This window comes from Natrix helvetica, assembly GCF_964273705.1.
Source record: "Natrix helvetica genome assembly, chromosome: 3".
NCBI lineage: Eukaryota > Metazoa > Chordata > Lepidosauria > Squamata > Natricidae > Natrix > Natrix helvetica.
In genome coordinates, this window is record NC_138549.1 from 105015378 (window position 1) to 105035070 (window position 19693).

The following is a 19693-nucleotide window of genomic DNA, read 5'->3' on the forward strand; positions in this document are numbered from 1 at the left end:
GGTTTAATGATTTTTAAAGTTTATTTTATTTTATTTATAAAACATACATGAATCTAAGCAGGAGAATATCTTCAGGTGAACTAATATTCTCAAGCAAGCATTAGTTATGTAAGAGAAAATGACATTTGAGACAAAAAGGAGAGTTTCTTATATGCGTTATTGCCTTCATTGCTTAATGATTCTTTAGTGGTGTACAGATTCAGAATCACTAAAAGTTGAGCCAAATGTTTTGAAGACAATTGAGTGTGTATTAAGTGATTCTGAATTAATTGTATTAAAGCTGGGTTTGTTTGCACAAATTAGTTCACATACTAATATATCTGATAACAACCCAAGCTGAAAAAAAATGATTTGGGATTCAAAGTTGATCTTCTGTTGAATCCCAAAGGTGCTTTCCCAAAAGGCAACTGGACTTTCTTTGTTTTCTTTGGAGGTGTTTTGCTTCTCATCCAAGAAGCTTCTTCAGTTCATGGATGAGAAGTTGAAGAAGCTTCTTGGGTGAGAAGTGAAACATCTTCAAGGAAAAACAAAGAAAGTCCAGTTGCCTTTTGTAAAAGCATCTTTGGGACAACCATGATCTGGATGACTGAGAATCTCCAAAGACATTCTTCTGTTGAATGTAACTAACAGGGCCAATTCAATTTGGAGGAACATACAGTGTTAAATTCTCAAAAGGTCTGTTTTAAGAAAAAGTCTGTTTAAAAAAATAGATATATATAGGTTGAAAAGAGTTACAAGAACAAGTACCCAATTGCACCTCACTATAAATTCAAGTTCTATTTTCTACTTGTAGAAACTTTCCCCAAATGTGTGGGTTCTTGGAAAAGTCATTGTTTCAACACAACAGGAGATTCCAGGCTTGAGAAAGTTATCCTATATTGCTCATTTAATGCTTCTTTCTATTGGACATGGCTGCTTCATCAAAAAAGAGGTCAAAAGTTAACAGATTTTCATAAACTGTGCATACATTAATATGTGAAGAGCATGCATTATAATTACAAGAGTAGTGAAAATATAATACATCTCATCCTAGGCAAGATTGTGACAGTTTTATATACCTGTTCAATTCTCATGAGTCCTTCAACTTGTTACCTTGGTTTGACTCTAGAATTATTCCATACCCTATGTTGCAAACAGTTCACACGAACAGACCCATGCTCACGCATACTGGGGCATTTGTCTTCTCAGAGCCATATAAATACAACTTAGAATTTGATTTTTGATTATGTAGAAGCTCCTTTCTGGGTGCTTTTCATGGGTATTACCATGTTTTGTTTTGACATAATAATAGTAGATACATTTCAGGTAAAAAATTTTTTAGATGTGACCTTTCCAGAAGCTATTACACCTTGCAGCAGTGGTACGGATAATTCCTTAAAGACTCATGAATATTTTGGTGTAATTTATTTTTAATGGGGCATATAGAAAGAGCATCTTTGCCCAAGGAAGAGTAATAATAAAGCCGACATTGTAATTCAGCTTAATTTTTTTTCATTAGATTGTTTTATCCCTCCTATTGCTTTCTAAAAGACTTTCATGCTGTGCCTCAGATATTTCAGATTTTCCCAGGGCAGATGTTAACTAGAAAAGAAAAAGGAAGTGTGTTTAATGTAGGGCTGCAAAAGATAATTTGTAAAATATGGAACACTCTGTGTTACAGTATCTATTCGTTTATTGAAATGTAATTTTTCAATTTCACGCAATGAACATGAATTTGGGCAAACTCTGGGAGACAGAGGGAGACAGGAGGGCCTGGCATGCTATGATCCATGGGGCGGCAAAGAATTGAACATGACTTGGTGACTAAATAACAACAACACCTTTTTCAGCTCAGCTCGGCTTCTCAAATGAGAGAAGAGCCTGGTTAGTCTATGATAGCAGAAAACCAGAAGGAATCTGGAAGCACCTGTTGCAATTCACCAATATTATTAAAAGCCAATACACTTTTGAGCATCTCATATAGAACAACAACGATAACAACAACAGAGTTGGAAGGGACCTTGGAGGTCTTCTAGTGTAACTCCTTGCAAGAAACCCTATACATTTTAGTCAAGTGGTTGTCCAATCTCTTCTTAAAAAGGTTCCCTCACATATGTATGTGCTAGTCATTCCCTACTCTAGGGGACGGTGCTCATCTCAGTTTCAAAGCTGAAGAGCCAGCGCTGTCTGAAGATGTCTCCGCGGTCATGTGACCAGCATGACTAAATGCCAAAGGCACATGGAACGCTGTTATCCTCCCACCAAAGGTGGTTCCTATTTTTCTACTTGCATTTTTACATGCAAGGTTGGCAGAAGCTGGGACAAGTAATGGGAGCTCACTCTGTTACGCGGCACTATGGATTCAAACCACTGAACTGCCAACCTTTCTGATTGACAAGCCTTCTTAAAAACTTCCAATATTGGAGCACCCACAACTTCAAAGGACAAAAGAAAGGGAAAAACATTTGTAATGCAGAAGACAAATGCAACACTTTTTTACAATTTGCAAAACCCATGGCTTTAGGGGAGTTATAAAATCAGAAATAGAACTAGAAATAATGTTCTGTCTTCCAAAACCAGCTGAAATCTGAACTATTCAAAGTCATCTGTGTGTTGATGCCAGATATTATTTGGGAGTAATATATATTGTATACAGTAGCTTATTATTTATTAAGATTTTATTGTTCTTGCCTATGAGCTGCTGAGAATCCATTTATGATTGCAGTGAGATATAAATCTGATTACCATGTTGCACTATTAACACAACACAAAGATATTCCATGATGAAAAAGAGTTGCATGTGTGGATCTCTGGATCTAAGATTTCCTTCATATTTCTAATTTCCTGGTAGCATAATTATAGCTCCTGGGTCCCCAGTGTAGCTTTTCTGAATATGAATATGCCCATCCAGCTTTATGCTCTACCTCAGGGGTATCAAACCCATGGCGCCATGTCGTCGTCACGTGACAAATTGCAACTCCCCCCTTTTGCTGAAATGGGGGTGGGTGTGACCAGTGCGTGACGCACTTGGCCCACAGGCCGTGAGTTTGACACTCCCTTACCTGATTTTCTTTTTATTGTGTAGATTTAAACAAACAATTTGAAAAATCGTTGAGTCACCTCAACGACTTCCTTTAAGCATTGTTTTGTTTTGTTAAGCACTGGGTTGTTTTAAACATTGGGTTGTCCTTGATTTATGACTGCAATTGAGCCTAAAATTTCCATTGCTAAGGAAAGCAGTTGTTAGGTTTTTATCCCATTGAACGATCTTTTTTTCCCCATGTTTGTTAAATGAATCATTGCAGTTCTTAAATGAATCATGCAGTTGTTAAGTGAATCTGGCTTCCCCACTGACTTTGCTTATTGGAATCTGGCTGGGAAAGTTACAAATGGTGATAACATGATCCCTGGATAGTGCAACCATCATACATAGCACTTAGCATTTATATACCGTTCACAGTGCTTTATATCCCTCTCTAAGCAGTTTACAGATTCAGTGTATTGCTCCCAACAATCTGGGTCCTCATTTTACTGACCTTAGAAGGATGGAAGGCTGAGTCCACCTTGAGCCTGGTGAGATTTGAACTGCCAAACTGCAGTCAGCCAGTGGTCAGTAGAAGTAGCCTGCGGTATTGCACTCTAAGCCAGTGGTGGGATTCCAAATTTTTTACTAACGTTTCTGTGGGCATGGTGTGGCTTGGTGGCCGTGGCAGGCAGTGGTGTAATAGTAATTAAGCAGACTAAGCACGTGCTTAGGGCATCAGGCCCAAAGGGCACACCACAAAGTTGTGAAAGAAACAAACCCAATGACGATTTGTACAGTGTGTACAAAAGAGGGGCACCAAGGTTTGCCAGTGCTTAGGGCACCAGTGAGCCTTAATCCACCACTGGTGGCAAGGGAAGGATATTGCAAAATCCCAATTCCCTCCCCACTCCACTAACCTGCATTCCTGCTCTGTTCTCCTATGCAGGGCAACAAAAGAAGACCCAGCCGATCAGCTGGGACTCAGGAGGCAGCAAATAGATTGGGGCGTGCCAGCCACAGATGGTATTTTCCAGTTGTGAACTACTCACAATTTTCGCTACCGGTTCTCCAGAACTGGTCAGAACAGGCTGAATATCACCTCTGATTCTAACCACTGTGCCAGTGGTAGGTTCCTACCAGTTCAGACCGGTTCGGCCAAACCGGTAGTGCTTTGGCAGCCTGGGTCACCGGAACCAGCAGCAACCCAGGCCTGCCATGCCCCTGAACCGGTTGTCCTGGCAGCACCGTAGGTGCCGCCATCTTGTTTTTGGCTTCTGCACGTGCACAGAACAATTTTTATTGTATTGCGCATGTGAGTGCAGCACATGCTGTGTGCCCATGAGAAAACCGGCAATAGTGGCTGCCAGAACCCACCCCTCCACAAATGATTGTAATTTGAGAACTACCAGAGAACTACTACTGCCAATCTAGCAGTTCGAAAGCATGTTAAAATGCAAGTAGAAAAATAGGAACCACTTTTGGTGGGAAGGTAACAGCGTTCCATGTGCCTTCAGCATCTAGTCATGCCGGCCACATGACCATGGAGACGTCTTTGGACAGCGCTGGTTCTTTGGCTTTGAAACGGAGATGAACACTGCCCCCTAGAGACAGGAATGACTAACACATATGTGCAACCTTACCTTTAGTGTAGTGTAGTGTAGTGTAGTGTAGTGTAGTGTAGTGTAGTGTAGTGGTATGGTAGAGTAGAGTAGAGTAGAGTAGAGTAGAGTAGAGTAGAGTAGAGTAGAGTTAGAATATTGTTTTTATATTTTGAAAGGTTGTGTCAGGAGGAAAGACATGCTATAAATCTCAAAACAATATATACTTGTATAACTTAATGTATAGTTATTGCTTTATTTACCACATAATTAATATTAGATTATTAAAAATAAACCAAAATAAATGTACACAATTCAGGAAGTTCACCTTGGCTACACTCCTCCAAATGCTTATATTGGAATATAAAACCTGTTAGAACAATCTGATTTAAGACTCCGGAATGTGTTTAGAATTAGAGCAATATTTCAGAAAATTAAGCAGTTTCTTTGTATGGAAGTTTATTAGGTGAGGTAAAAGCTCTTTTAAGAAGCAGCCTTGACTTGCCTTGTTCCTCAATATTTTAATGTGTGTGTGGTCCTTTGTGTGATCTCTGATATATGATTAACTAAAAATATATCTTTATTTGAGTAAGGATCATACATTTATATGATTTATTGGAGGTTTTTGAAGCTCAAAGATTGTTTTCTACTGAGGATTTAATTAACGTATCTGGTGTCAATGAGAGGCCTCTGTTCCTTATTTCCTCAGCCAGGATCCTTACCAATGTTGCTCTGCACATTTGTGAACATGAATTATTCTCGCACCCCTCGGGGTTATTGTACTTCAAGTTGTATTTGCTTTTCCAACAAGGTCATTAGCCAGCTGACCCACCACTGTAGTTCCTGAAAAAAACACCCCATGATTTGCCTGTATAGCAATTCTGAGAACTTCCTCGAAAGGAAAGCTGGCCTGACTCTTTTTCCTTAGCAGCTAAGAGTCTGTGAAGGTAACTCACAAGGCACTTGTCTTAATTGCTAGCTTTCATTTCGGTCATTAAATACTAAATGGAATGGTTGTAATGCAGCTGAAAATGATAGGCTGGATCAGAAAGCAGTTGCCGTAGCTCTAATGAGATGGGATTAATTTTTTAATAAGTCCATTGGAAAGGATTTATATCATGGTTTGCTTCTGGTCCGACAAGTAGTTTTCCCCGTAGGGACTATTTTAAGCATTGCTTAATCTCCGTGCATTTCTTAATTCTTGCAGTCCTTCTCTTCGGAAAATATAAATTCCATTGAATTAAGTGCTCAGTTGCCTCTGATTCTTTTGTGATTCAGTGGATAATGTTTTGCTCAGATTGTATCTCGGTTCTGCTTATTAGGATTCTTGAAGCTTAAGCTTGACTCTTTGGTTATGGTATCTGGCTCCTTGCTTTCTGTTGGCCTCTTTCTAGCTGGCCTCCCATTTTCCCCAAATACCAGCATTTTCTCCTGTGACTGATAGGATTACTGTTTAAGTAAAACAGAATTGTAGTCTTAGTTACTGAAGTGAGTTTAACTGAAATTAATCCTTTATACTATAACCACCTATTCTGCTTTAGAACAATAGGTGTGGAAGGGGACATTTCACAATAAGTGCGCAAATCCTCATTTAGTGCAGAAATCTACCGGTAAATTAGCTGCTCTAAGCAGCCTCTGCTTGCTGCTATCCAGCAAAAGGTATCCTCACTGACCTGGATAATTGGTTACACCGTTGAACTGCTTTTACTGTTAGCTTTGGGTTAGGGAAAATGGGAGTTATGTTCAATTTGTCTGGAAATCACCACATTGGAAAATGCTGTTCTAGAGACATTAGCGCTCATGTGTTTGAGAGTAAGATCCTTTATATATTATATGAATAGACATTGACAGGATTTTGCTTTAAGTTAACATAGTTTTTAAATGGCTGGATGAGCCTCATGACAGTATATTTATTACGAGATTCAAGTTTTTTGCACTTTGGAATCAGTACAAACATAAGGGCAGGGTTTTTTTCTACAAAGATTTTTAAAGTTGTTGCATCATCTTTAGAAGTAAAAAAAAAGCTAGAATATTTTATTTTTACATGGGTTCAATTTTTCCCATTTAATAACATAATTATGTTATTAGGTTTATTGCTTTATTTTCTGTTATGTTTTCATTTATTGTAATTGTCCCCATTCCTATAGATGCATCCATTAGAATAGGAAGTTGCTCAGATTCAGGCAATTTGGCTTAAAGTTTAAATCACATTTCTCAGTAGTGTTCTCTGCACTGAAAATTCTTTTTAGTAATATACGCTTCTGGATTCCAGCAGCATAGTCAAAAGGTTTTCTTAGCAAACAAAATATGAATGTTTACATGCACTGAATTTCTATGGCTGCTATAATTTAACTTAGGCACATAAAAGATGAAGGGACTGACATCAGAGATGGGCTCTTAAAATTACCAGATGAAATGAAAAAGATCCAGGAGAGAGAACAGCAATGGAGATGTAATGGTTGGTGGTTCAGATGGTTCTAGAAAGGTTTTGGGTACTAAAGATTAATTTTTGGCCTTAGCAAAGAGCAATGATAACTGCTAACCCTGAAATAGACTACGCAGTATTACACCACTGAATCTTTGTTTTTGTTCTTGGGATCGTGAAATGGAGAAGAACCTGATCTGGAGAAGTATGTGAAAATGAAAAGAAGGACACTTGTGAGAGAAAATCTGTTCTTTACAGATGATCCCTCAGGAATGGAAGATTATGGAAAATGAAAGGTGTTATAAGCCAGAGAAAAGCCATGATCCAATTTGGATGACAGAGGAAATTAAACCTCTTCTTGATTCTAGACAGTAGTATTTAGAAGCACAGAAGTACATAAACTATAAGTATGCCTTGCCAGAAAATATATGGACTCTTTAGTAAAGGAAAGTCCATCCATTTACATGCATTTTCTCGATCCCAGGCAAAACTTCTCTGCTTTCTTATCAGTAGCTAAGAGAAGGCAGGAGAGCCCCTGTATGGTTTGAACAGCTGTAAATAACCTTACTGTGGATGGTGATTGCAAGTGAAATTAGAAGCTGGTTATTTAATAAAAGGGAGGAACAGTCCAAAATGTTGTTTTGCAAGGAGTTTTCTATCAAATCCTAAGACCCTACAGGAAACCTCAGTCCCAATGCAGAATAAAATAAAATTACATTATCCTGAGGTGGATTGTAAAGCCATCCTACTATGATCAACATATCTCATATAATACAATGAGAAGTAAAATTAAATGGGGCCATTTAAGCTATTACTTCACCCCTCTGCTAAGTGCAAGGACCCAAATTCAAGCATCTCCAACAGGGAGCTATCTGGTCCTTGTTTTCAACACACTTACGAAAGCTATTCAACACCCTTTTTGCTTCTTTTTGATAATCTGCTCTTACTGTTGGAAGAGGTTTTGTTAAAAAAAATAGCATTGAAGATGAGTCTGATTTCCTAGAATGCGAATCCATAATTCTCCCTTTTGCAATGTGGAATGATAGAAAAGAGGTCTTGACCTTCTTCTGAATGACATCCTTTCAAGTATGGAAGATGCTTTTATATGTCCCTAAGTAGGTATTTTCTTTTGAAGCTTATACAAGTTCATCTACCCCTCTTTACTTATGAAGCTTAGCTTACAAACATCCTTGAACTTCACTGTTGCCACTGTTGCCAAACGTGTTCTAGTTTCCTTGAGTCCTTTCTGTTGTAGCCAGAATGGCTTTTCTGCTATGATTTGACCAAAGCGGATGGAGTTGTTACTTCTCATGATTTGAGCACAATATTTCTGTTGATGTAATATGAAATAACATTACTCTTTTCTGCAACGGCATCAAACTGCTGAATCCTATTCAGCATGCAATCAACTACAAGACCTGTGGTGGCACAGTGGTTAGAATGCAGTATTGCAGGCTGATTCTACCCACTGCCAGAAGTTCAATCATGACCGGTTCCAGGTAAACTCAGCCTTCTACCTTCCAAAGTCAGTAAAATGAGGACCCAGATTGTTGGGGGTAATTTGCTGACTCTGTAAACTGCTCCCATAGGGCTGTAAAGCACTATGAAGTGGTATATAACTGCTATTGCTATTGTTACTATTTTAAGATGTTTATTATTACATATTCAGTGAGAATGAGCCTGTACACAGGATTTTGCTTTCCAAGTAATAAATTTATATAAATTTATAAAAAAAAAATATTCAATTTTTGTTATCTCTTGTATAGCTGGGTCAAGAAAATTTTTAATTCTGTCATTTAAGATATTAGTTATTCCACCCAATTCTATGTTACCTGCAAATGTGATGGCATTCTACTGACTGCTTCATTCAATTCATAGTAAGAGCATTGAAGAGTAGTAGTCCTGGTATAAACCTTCCATTCCACATTCAATCCTGTATATCTCATCAGTCTGATTGCGAAACATTATCTGAGTACAATTTTGGGGGCAGTAATTGTCATGTCATCCAGTACATACTTAAGTAGCTTGTTAATTAGCACATCATGATATAATTTTTCTGCATTTTGGAAGATAGGCATGGAGGTCCTCAGGCTTCGGCTGATTGTATCAAAATGACAAAGATAGCATCATGCTGTTGCACTACAAGCTCCATCCCTTTGGGATATGCATACAAAGCATAAACAAAAAAGTCTTTGACTCCCACTCTACTGATATCCCTGAAAATAGGAACTATATTTGCTGTTTCCAAGTCTGCTGGCACTTTATTCTTTACCAGTTTTTTAGACTTTCTCAAAGATAATAAACAACATTTTACCAAGCCTATCAGTATTGGCTTCAATACTCCAGGAAGCAATTGGTTTCCTGGAAATTTATAGTCATTGAAGAGTTAAAAAGTATTCCGTGACCCTGTTTCTCTCAATTTTAAATTTCAATCTTTTGATTTTTTAAATTGTTTGTTTATTCTTATGATTACTATCGTTGATTTTAATCTGAGTCACCTAGCGTTACTTCTGTAATTCAAGGAACCTGATTAGGCAGGCAGGCAGGCAGGCAGGCAGGCAGGCAGGCAGGCAGGCAGGCAGATAGATAAATAAATGGAAACACACAGGCAGACAAATAGATAGATAGACAGATTATTGCCCCTTTCTCCTGTCCTTCACAATTTCTTGAGAAAACTGTTGCTGAATGTAAGTTAATATCCAGGTAGTCCTTGACTTACAACAGTTCATTTAGTGACTGTTTGAAATTCTAACAGCACTGAAAAAAGTGACTTATGACCATTTTTCACACTTATGACCGTTGCAACATCTCCATGGTCAGGTGATCAAAATTCGGATGTTTGGCAACTGACTCATATCTATGACAATTGCAATATCCTGGGATCATGTGATCATCTTTTGCAAACCTCTGACAACCAAAGTCAACTGGGAAGTCCGAATCACTTAACAACTGTGTTACTAAATTAACAACTGCAGTGATTGATTTAACAACTATGGCAAGAAAGGTTGTAAAATGGGGCAAAACTCACTTAACAAATATCTCACTTAGCATCAGAAATTTTGATCTCAATTGTGGTCGTAAGTCAAGGACTATCTATAGCTGGTTTTCTTTATTATCTGTCAATGTTTTGTCATCTTTATTGATTCTTTTACTTGAAGGTACCTAGAGAAGCCCTTCTTTTTATTCTCAGCATCATTTGTCAATTTCAATTCATTTTCAGCTTCAGTTTTCCTGACACCATATTTACACCAAGGGACCCTTTTTCTCTTTCCATTTCTGTTATATATATATATATATATATATGTATGTATGTATGTATGTATGTATGTATGTATGTATGTATGTATGTATGTATATATATATATATATATATATATAGTTTTCAAAACATTTGTACTTTCATGTAGCTACTATATCGTGTTAGCCTCTGCTCAGTACACACCCCCTGGGCATTTCTCTGTTCACAATGGTGAATTTCTGGAAGTACGGTGAATTGTTTCTCAGCAGTAAGAAATAATCACACAGAGTTATGTATTCTCAAAGCAGAAACTGTCATGGTTAGGAGAGGAAAATCGATTTTAAAAAATTCTTTAAATGCTTATCAGGTAAGTGCTAGTAGATGATAATTTCATTCCAGGAAAAACAGAATGAGTTTTTAAAATACATTGGTGAAATGTATATCTTATATATAAAACTAAAATGTAATTAATTGTTATGCTCAATTCTTAAAACAGACATCACTTACATTAAATAAAAAACACTCCCTTCTTTTTTTTTCTTTTTAGATGGACTGCATTTCTTTTTATGAAATTTCACTAATGGCTTGACATCGGCAAATTAAACCGAATTCTCATCATGGAGAATACAGATGGTATGCATACAAACTTCATCTTAATTGAAAGCCAAGCATTTTCTCTATGAAATAAAAGTTATCTTTTACTAAGAACAACATAAACCCACTTTCACTTTTGAAATACCCTTATTTCGCATATTCGCTCTATCTGTCTTCAAAATCTATCTGTACAATGGCAGAAAGTGTGCTCTTTAGAAAGCATGTGTTTTTGAATGATGCCGTTGATAATCGCTTCTGATAAATGACTGGAAATTAGGAAGGTGGGATGATTCAGATTTTACGATTTATCAAAGGGCCTTTCCCCTTCATCTGTGGAAAGAAACTCGAATGCATAAATTCTAACAAAAAAGAATGCAAGCAGGACGGCATTTTGGATAAAAAGTTTGGAGAAGATTTCCCAGACAAAGTTAGCACAATTGTGTTTTATGAATGGGCAGTCTTTAAACACAAGTAGACATTTAGTACCAATGCCAGCTTGGTTTTCATTGTGAAGAGCAGTGATGGGGTTGCTCTTAGTGGGATTTGATCAATACATTCCCAACCCCCCATAATTGTAACCTAATTTTAATCTGACTGTCTACTGTTGACCTCACCCCATTCCTAAGAGGGGCGTGTATAAGCGCACCAGCGTGCCTACCGTCCCTGTCCTACTGTCTCCATTTATTCATACCCATTTACTGTGTTCATATTTATGTTTATACTTATACCTGTTATCTTTTACATGTTTGACAAACTAAATAAAATAAATAAATAAAATAAACACTAAAAGACTAGAACCTGTCACACTCACTATAGTTACCCAGATGCATGACTATATGGGTATTAAGTAACTAGAATCCCAAGAAGCATCAAGAATAATTTGGCTTTGAATTAAATAATTCAGTTTAATCAAATTAACTAATCAAATAATTGATTTTAGTCCTGTTGTAGCATTTCTTTCATTCATCTATTTGGGGAGAAATTTAATTTTCTGTATTCAGTATTTCAAAGAACATATCCAAGAGCCAAAATTAGATTATGCAGTGAACTCTATTTAGCATGGGTTGCTCTTAGAAGACCATTAACAAATGCCTAAGAAGTATTTATCTATTTAGCTTTATAGGCTACTCAATAAACATCTGGGGCCATGCCATCTTGTGTGCCCACTGAAACATTCTTACATTTTAAAAAGAGCAAGGCTGACATAGCATCCTTTTTCTTTTATGACAACTCTTCAATTCATGCCAGTAAATACGGTACTCATCGTGGTTGGAAAACGTGTTGAAAAATGCATTATCGGCACTGAATGTAATAGTAAAGATTTCACATCTATCAGAATCACCTGGCTTTTAAAGTAGATCTGTCTGCAGAAGCTGTTGTTTACATAATTATCAATTAGAGTGATGAGTTAGCAAATTCCTGAGGACTCACAGTGGAACAAATATCTGTGGAGTCACAGAAAATAAGTTTATATATTTTCACATCCCTCTTTGGGGCTGCATCTTCTAGCTGACTCTTCAGAGATGTCTTGGATGACAAATTGCCAGCCGTTCTTTTCCTCCTTGCCTTATGGATGGAGACTAACTGCACAGTGATTTAATGAAGCTGCCTTGTAGTTGTGCCTGGAGCTGCAGCTAGCATTTAGAATAAAAAGTTATGCATACTGATACAGACTGATTTTCATCAGTGCTGGAATAGGTCTGTATTGCTGCAATCTAGAGGAATGCAGGTCTCGAGAAAGCCAATAGGATGACTTAAACTTAGCATATCTAACTCTCCTCATCTGGTATTTAGTTTTCATATGTATGTATGTATATATCCAGTCTTTTCTCCAAGGAACTAAGAACAACATTTAAAACTTCCTTGGAATGAAACCTGATAAGCTCAAAAAGAGCAGTCGTAATCAGTCTGTTATTAATATTCCGTGTGCATAATGTTACTTAGTCAAAATACTTTGTTACTCATTCTAGCCTTTCCATAAAACTCCATCCTTGGGCTTATGCAATGTATGCAGTGAAATCCTTGGAATAAGAAGGATGCATGATAAGTATATGGGTTGTTTTAGTATAAAAGTTGTTTATGTCCAGTCAGAAGTAAAAAGGATAGCTTTATAGGCTTGTTCTACTGTCAAGCCAACAGCTCTGCAGTGTTAGAAGACATGTGTAGAATTTCCTGAACAATTAATCTAAAAAGAGAAGAATGTTTCCTAAATGTTTTTCCTAAATATCTAGGTTTGCCTTTGACTATTTATATGTATCAGGAACAGTAAAAATGTGTAATAATGAGATTTCTAGATTTCAATATAATTTCTTGTAAAGTAAAGCTTTTATTTTTCTGTTTCTATTTTTTTCCATATTAGCAGATAACCTGGCATCAAAAGCAGAGGAGAAAGATCCACCCCAAAGTCCCTATTCTGTTGAAACCCCCTATGGCTTCCATTTAGACCTTGACTTCCTGAAGTATGTCGATGACATTGAAAAGGGAAATACTTTCAAGAGAATTCCAGTCCGCCGGAAAACTAAGCACCCCAAATTTAGTACCCTGCCTCGGAACTTTAGCCTTCCAGAAAATGGATCCAATGCCTATTCGTCCTCCTTAAACAAGAGTTTCCTTACACAGAGAAAGACCTCCTTAGATGCAGAGGAGAGCAGGTCCCTGGTCACACCCATTGGTGCATCTTCACATTCAACTCTTTCCCAAGGACCAAGCTATAGAAAGAAAGCCCTGCTAATAGAGACTGTCAAACAAGACCCTCTTCCCCTTGAAGAGGAGACTGCCAATTGTAAAGGAAGGCCTCAGCTTCTAAGGGCATCCAGCATGCCTGCCCAGCTTCCACCAATTCCAAATTTAGAAGAAGAAACTCATCAGGCAGCTTTTCTGCCTTCGGGATTCCTTCAGTCTTCCAATGGGAATAGTTTAGAGTTTGATTTTAGCCCTGCAAAAAAGCCATCCGAGTTAATTAGTTCCATAAGATCTCCGTTATCCCCTCTTAAAAATCTAACATTGAAAGAGAAAACCAATAAAACCATCCAGGATTCTCAGAAAAGTCCAGAATTAAGGAGAGAAGCTCAGCTTCTGTTAGACCAGCAACAAACAGAGCTTCCTAAGGAAATAACACAACTCAGTGATCCACAGCAAAGCCAACGCCTAATTTCTCAGAAATTCCTTGAGGCGGTCGAGAGCGGAGAAGAATGTCATGAGACGCAGGTGTGTCCATCATCAGTTCAGAGTGAATTGGCCCCTACCAGTACCTCAGGAAACATGTCTGTAAAGGAATCCCAGGAAGGAATAGAACTTAACATATGCGAGACTGTTGCAGAAGAAGTAGAGGAAGAGGATGAAGTGACAGATCTAAGTACTAGAGAAGTAGAGGAAAATATAGAACTCGACCCCTTCCTTCTCAAAAGTCCCAGCAATATAAGAGCATTACAACAGCATATTGTAATCCTGGAGAAGCAACTGAATCACAAAACAGAAGAACTTGAGCAGATCCGGAGGGTTTTGAAGCAACAGGATCAAGAAATCAAAGCAAAAGAGAGAAGTATTAAATTGCTAGCAACTTCTAAAGCCCAGCTGGAAGAGAAACTCTGTGGGGAAAACATCAAGGAAATTAAGCCAGGCGTGCAGGCCAGAAATGCCCCCCAATACTTTGATGTTGCTGTGAATACCGAACATGTGCATGAAAAGGGGATGCATGAAAAAGAGATTTCTGTAAGCATCACAGAGCTTGTGGAACCTCTAGGAGAGGTTACTTACGAGGCTGATGATAAAAATGTGGAACTATGTAAAGAGTTACTCTGTGATGAGATATCTGCTGATAATGGAGGAAGATATAAGCCTACTTTGGAGAGAAACAAGCAAGGAGAGAGAATTGCTCAGGAAAGTGATTGCTCCATTGTTGAACCAAGTTATAATGAGCTATTGGTACATGTTGATAATGAAAACTGCAAGACAGAAAGAAACCCTTTGACCACCCAGCTCTTTGTTCCTGGTGGAGAAAATGATTCTGGTCCCAAGACCGCTGACATAAAATTCAAAGGAATGCCAATCATTTTTCAAGAAGATGCTCAGCGAGAGCAGGAGGAGCAGAATCACCAAGGAGCAAAGGAATCCCCTTCAGATCCCATTCTGGGCCAATACATTAAAAAAATCCAGGATCTCTTACAAGAGCAGTGGCTATGCCTAGAACATGGGTATCCCGAGCTAGCCAGTGCAATAAAGCAACCTGCCTCAAAGCTCAGTTCGATCCAGAATCAACTTGTAAATTCTCTGAATTTGCTGCTCTCGGCCTACTCAGCACAGACACCAACAGACCAAGAGAATTCCAACACACAGTATCAGCAGTTGGGTAAATAGTTTTGACAAAGTCAGTCTTTCATTCTCTTACACTGATGGTATTCAGGGGTAGCATCACTTGAGAAACAAATCAAGTAGACATAATTGCTTTTCTTCAAAATAAAAAAGGTAAAACTAAGATATTTAGAGAATATTCCCTGATTTAAAAAAAAACAAAACAAAACATAGCTTAATGTACTGTCCATACCTTCTTTGCCATTGTCTGGAAAAATCTCTAATAAGGTATATACTAAGAGCTTGGGCTCCCATTATTCTAAGTTAATACTTAAAAATGCATTATGACCGATAAAGGAGGATTACCTGTACATATTTATATATATAAAAAAGCTAGTATGAGGGCAATGATGGAAAAACAAGCAAAAGTTATGGAAGAAGCTTAGGTGTACAAACTCTGGAATATTAAATGCTTTTCAAATAAAACAAGAAACTTACACTAATTGGAATGCTCACTATGTACATGTAGCGTTCAATTGGCCAAGCGGTCAATCACCCTGATCTTAAGTTGGTACCAGTCAGGGAGATCAACCCTTCCACTCACTTAGTCCAAGAATCCCAAATGAGAAAGTGAATTCCATTGCATATAAATGAACATACAGTGGTATACAGTATGATAAAAGTAGGTCAATACAAATAGCCTTCCACTTACGACCACAATTGAGCTTGAAATTTCCATCGCCAAGCAACATAGCTGTTGAGTTTTGCCCCATTTTACGACCTTTCTTGCCACAACTGTTCCAGTGAAACACTACACTTTTTAAGTTACACTTAACACAGTTGTTAAGTGAATCTGGCCTCCCCATTCATGTCACTTGCCAAAAGGTCACAAAAGGTGATTGCATGACCCCGGGACATTGCAACCATCATAAATCCATGCCAGTTGCCAAGTGTCTGAATTTTGATTACATGACCACAGGAATCCTGCAGCGGCATAAGTGTGAAAAATGGTTGTAAGCCAATTTTTTTAGTGCTGTTGTAACTTTAAGTGGTCACTAAACAAATGATTGTGAGTCAAGGACTACATAAGGTACAAAACTGATTCTACTGTAAGCATACTAGAATGGTATGTTTGGGAATATTGGCTCTTGAGCTCCATGACGACTTATCTCTGTTAAAGCTTTAAATGTCACATAGCTTGCCCTTGACTTCCGATTTTGACCTTCTCAGTGTTAGTGGATGCTGCCATCAAAGAAGCCTCACTACGTAGAATGGGGGGGGGGGGGGGTTACTATGCGCTTTGCCTTGGATAACAAAATTCTTTGGGTCAGTGCCTGCTTTGCCACAATACCTTCTATTGTGCCAAAACCATAAGGTATTCCTGATCATGGTCAAACTCTGATGCCTCTTTTTGATTTAAATTATGGGCAGCTAAAGTTTAAATGTAAGGTTTGTCACATGTAAAACAGCAGCAGCGGCAAATCATAGTCACTCTCAGATTCTACTTTTCAATCACTTGTGATAATAGAAAATCAGCCGATAGTCTTCCTTCTCTTTCATACACTATTGACATTCTAATTTTTGCCATGCTATCTTGGAATGACCTGGGCTTTCTAGTTTGCTGTCTCAGCATGCGACAAAGTGACCTAGTGAGCTAAATGTGGCTGACAGATAACAGACTTTGGCAGTTTCAGAAACCTTGTATAGATGCCTAGCCTTACATTTTAATGAACAACAAGGCAGAGAAAAGGTCTAGAAGCACGACAAATAAGAGAAAAGGCCTTATTCATGTTCAATTTCACAATTTTTTGTTCTCATAATTTACGCCGTGTAGGATGCCCTTTTCCCAAGCATATTGAAAGTTGATTCCCTACGATTCCATTCCGCCTCTTAAAATTTCCAGTCAGCTTTCAAAGTTCAGTTTGAAATTAAAAATGTGAATGTCTTTGTTCTTGTGTCTAAAATGCCTATAAAAGGAAGATACGAAATAGACTTGGTAGATCCTGTGGGTTTTCAAATCAGGAAATAATGAAGGGACAAAATCCTAAATGGAAAAGATTCCTTCAGTTGTCCAGTGAGGATTGAATGAGCTTAGAGCCCTGTGGAATTCTGAGAAATCTCCCCTCCAGAGTGAATGGATCTCTGATAATATGAGGGGGGGGGACTGGGAAATGGGAGGGGAATGAAATTCTTGTGTTTTTATCATTCCTATTCCTTCAGTTCTTTCATTAATGGTGCAGAATTGAGGAGGAATAACTTACTTTCTTCTTTCAATCTCTTCTGCCATTTTATACATAAAAGGTTAAAACATGGGAAAAAAGAAAGGCCACCATCATACGAATAATTCACAATATAATTTCCAGTAGCTCTGAAAAATTTTGTGCCTTTTTTACCTATAGAGATTTAAGTAAATTCTTGCCTGTTTTTCTGGTCTCTTTCCCTGCATTTTCCTGCTTTTGCCTTGCTTTTGCCAGTTAACTGTTGTGGCGTTTGCTGATGCTGAATAAATAAAGATCAAGCCATTTATGTATTTTTCTAGCAGAAGTGAGTGGTACGTGCTTGCTCTCTTCTGGATAGACAGAGGGATTGAGCATGCTAGGTGAAAATTAGATTGGAACATTAAAATAAGTTTCCAACATTTTAGACCATCTAGCATGATTCTAGACCCCTGTCAAATGGTGCATATGGGGTGATGCTATCAAATATGTTGCTGGCCCCATATATAATCAGATCCTAGCACACAATGTGATATTAAAAAAAATAATTTTAGCAAATTAAAAAAAAAACTTCTGGAATGTATAGGCAAACCTATGGAGTTCAGAAAGTGACCAATCTGAAGAATCTCAAGAGTGATGAAGAGGTAGGCAATTTGTTGTCTTCTCACAGTCTTTTCCACCAGCTTTGGCTGATGAGACTTTACAATCCAAAATATCTGGGGGACAGTGGATTGCTTGCATTTGTCTAAAGATATCAAATCACCCAACTATCTATTCCTGTGTTTAAGAGAAAAACACTAAGGCAATTAATGCTGAAAGAAAGTTATGTACAAAGTTTATAGTTTGAATAGAAAGTTTTAAATTTCCAAACTTAAAAGCATGTAGATACATTTGAAAAGAAGCAGAGTCTTAATTTGTATTAATAATTTAAAATCACAATTAATTAGCCCAATTCAATAATCCTTTGGCAAGCAGAACAGATAACCAGGTTTTCATATTGAGACCTAATGCTCCATTGTGCAGATAAGCAAGTTAATTCCTTCCAGATGTTATGTACTGCCATAGTCACTAATTTTATTTTTGCTCAGATTAGGCTAGTTTAGGTAGCCCCATGTAGCTTTTACAGTTCTTCAAAGTAGAAATGTCCAGACAACACAATCAAAATACAATACAAAACAACCAAAGAATGTCTTGTAGGAAAATATACTATTATTAGCATTTCAAACTAATGTGAACTCTAGTAGTCTTTTTCATTGTGGATGAGAGCCACTTTGGTCTATTGGTTAAGGCACTAGGCTAGAAGGCAGGAGACCATGAGTTCAAGATCTGATTTAGCCATGAAAACCAGGTGGGTGACCTTGGGTCAGTCACTTTCTTGCAGCCTAACCCGCCTCACAGGGTTGTTGTAGTAGTATGGAAAATAGGAGGAAGATGTGTTCTAGATGTTCATCACTTTGGACTGTTTGTAAAAATAATAAAGGTGGGATACAAATAAATAAGCAAACAAATAAAATTATTTAGAATATCACAGATTAGTTGCAATGGTTCTGCAGTTGGCAATTTTATCACCTGGAGTAGGTCTCGCTCTAGCTCAAGAAATGTAATTGGCAGTATTGATAGACAACATGATGCCTTTTTGTGGCCTCTTAGATTTATCATGGGATAAATCTAATCCTGAAGGCAATAGGCATGTATTGGAGTGTAGACTGGGCTACATTGCGTAGATAGCTTGGTGTCTAATATCTCTTAATACCACTCCCATATGCTTGCTTGTTGTCTTTCAGAGAAATGCTCTATGGTGAGAACTGATGTTGTCTGATCCGATTCTTTTCCTATTGACTTATAGCTCATTATTAGCCCAATTAGTAAGATGACTTAATTAAAAGTTAGCCTGAGAAATTAGTCAAATCAGCACTGCCAATTCAGGACAATGGGGAAAAAGGGGGAATAATGTTTGTTGTCACTCATAGCATCCTCCATCTGAACAGAGTGCTGATTCTTAACAACCACACAGGTAGATTTTCTCCATAATAATCTGTCCTTAGGATGGTTTTTCAGAGATTCCAATTGTACACTTACCACCACTATAACTGAGTCCACTCACCTTGGTACTAGTTTCCTCCTTTTCTTTTGTTCCACCTTCTTAGCATTAGAACTTTGTCCAGAGAGCTAAGTCTCTACTTTAGGTGTTCAAAGTAGGACAAGTTGAACCTTGTACCTCAAAGGAAAACCGTGCATTTATTTCTTGGTTGCTCACAGTAACCTCAATTCTTGTTCTTACGTTGTCACAATTCTTTTTACGAACTTCAGCTGCCATAATGTGTTTGT

The 19693-nt window shown here is 37.7% G+C and overlaps 1 protein-coding gene across 7 annotated transcripts in view; it reads left to right on the plus strand.

Moving 5' to 3' along the window:
* Positions 1 to 19693, plus strand: part of KANK4 (KN motif and ankyrin repeat domains 4) — a 67421-nt gene that overhangs the window by 21220 nt on the left and 26508 nt on the right. For 2 of the 7 annotated variants that reach the window (XM_081948812.1, XM_081948813.1), the window contains exons 1-3: positions 5460 to 5549; positions 10813 to 10898; positions 13219 to 15202. In XM_081948812.1, the coding sequence (XP_081804938.1) occupies positions 10883 to 10898; positions 13219 to 15202 (2000 nt within the window). In that variant the 5' untranslated portion in view covers positions 5460 to 5549; positions 10813 to 10882. Of the gene's footprint in view, positions 1 to 5459; positions 5550 to 10812; positions 10899 to 13218; positions 15208 to 19693 lie in introns of those variants that run through there. The other 5 variants (XM_081948808.1, XM_081948809.1, XM_081948807.1 and 2 more) reach the window with 4 other exon arrangements.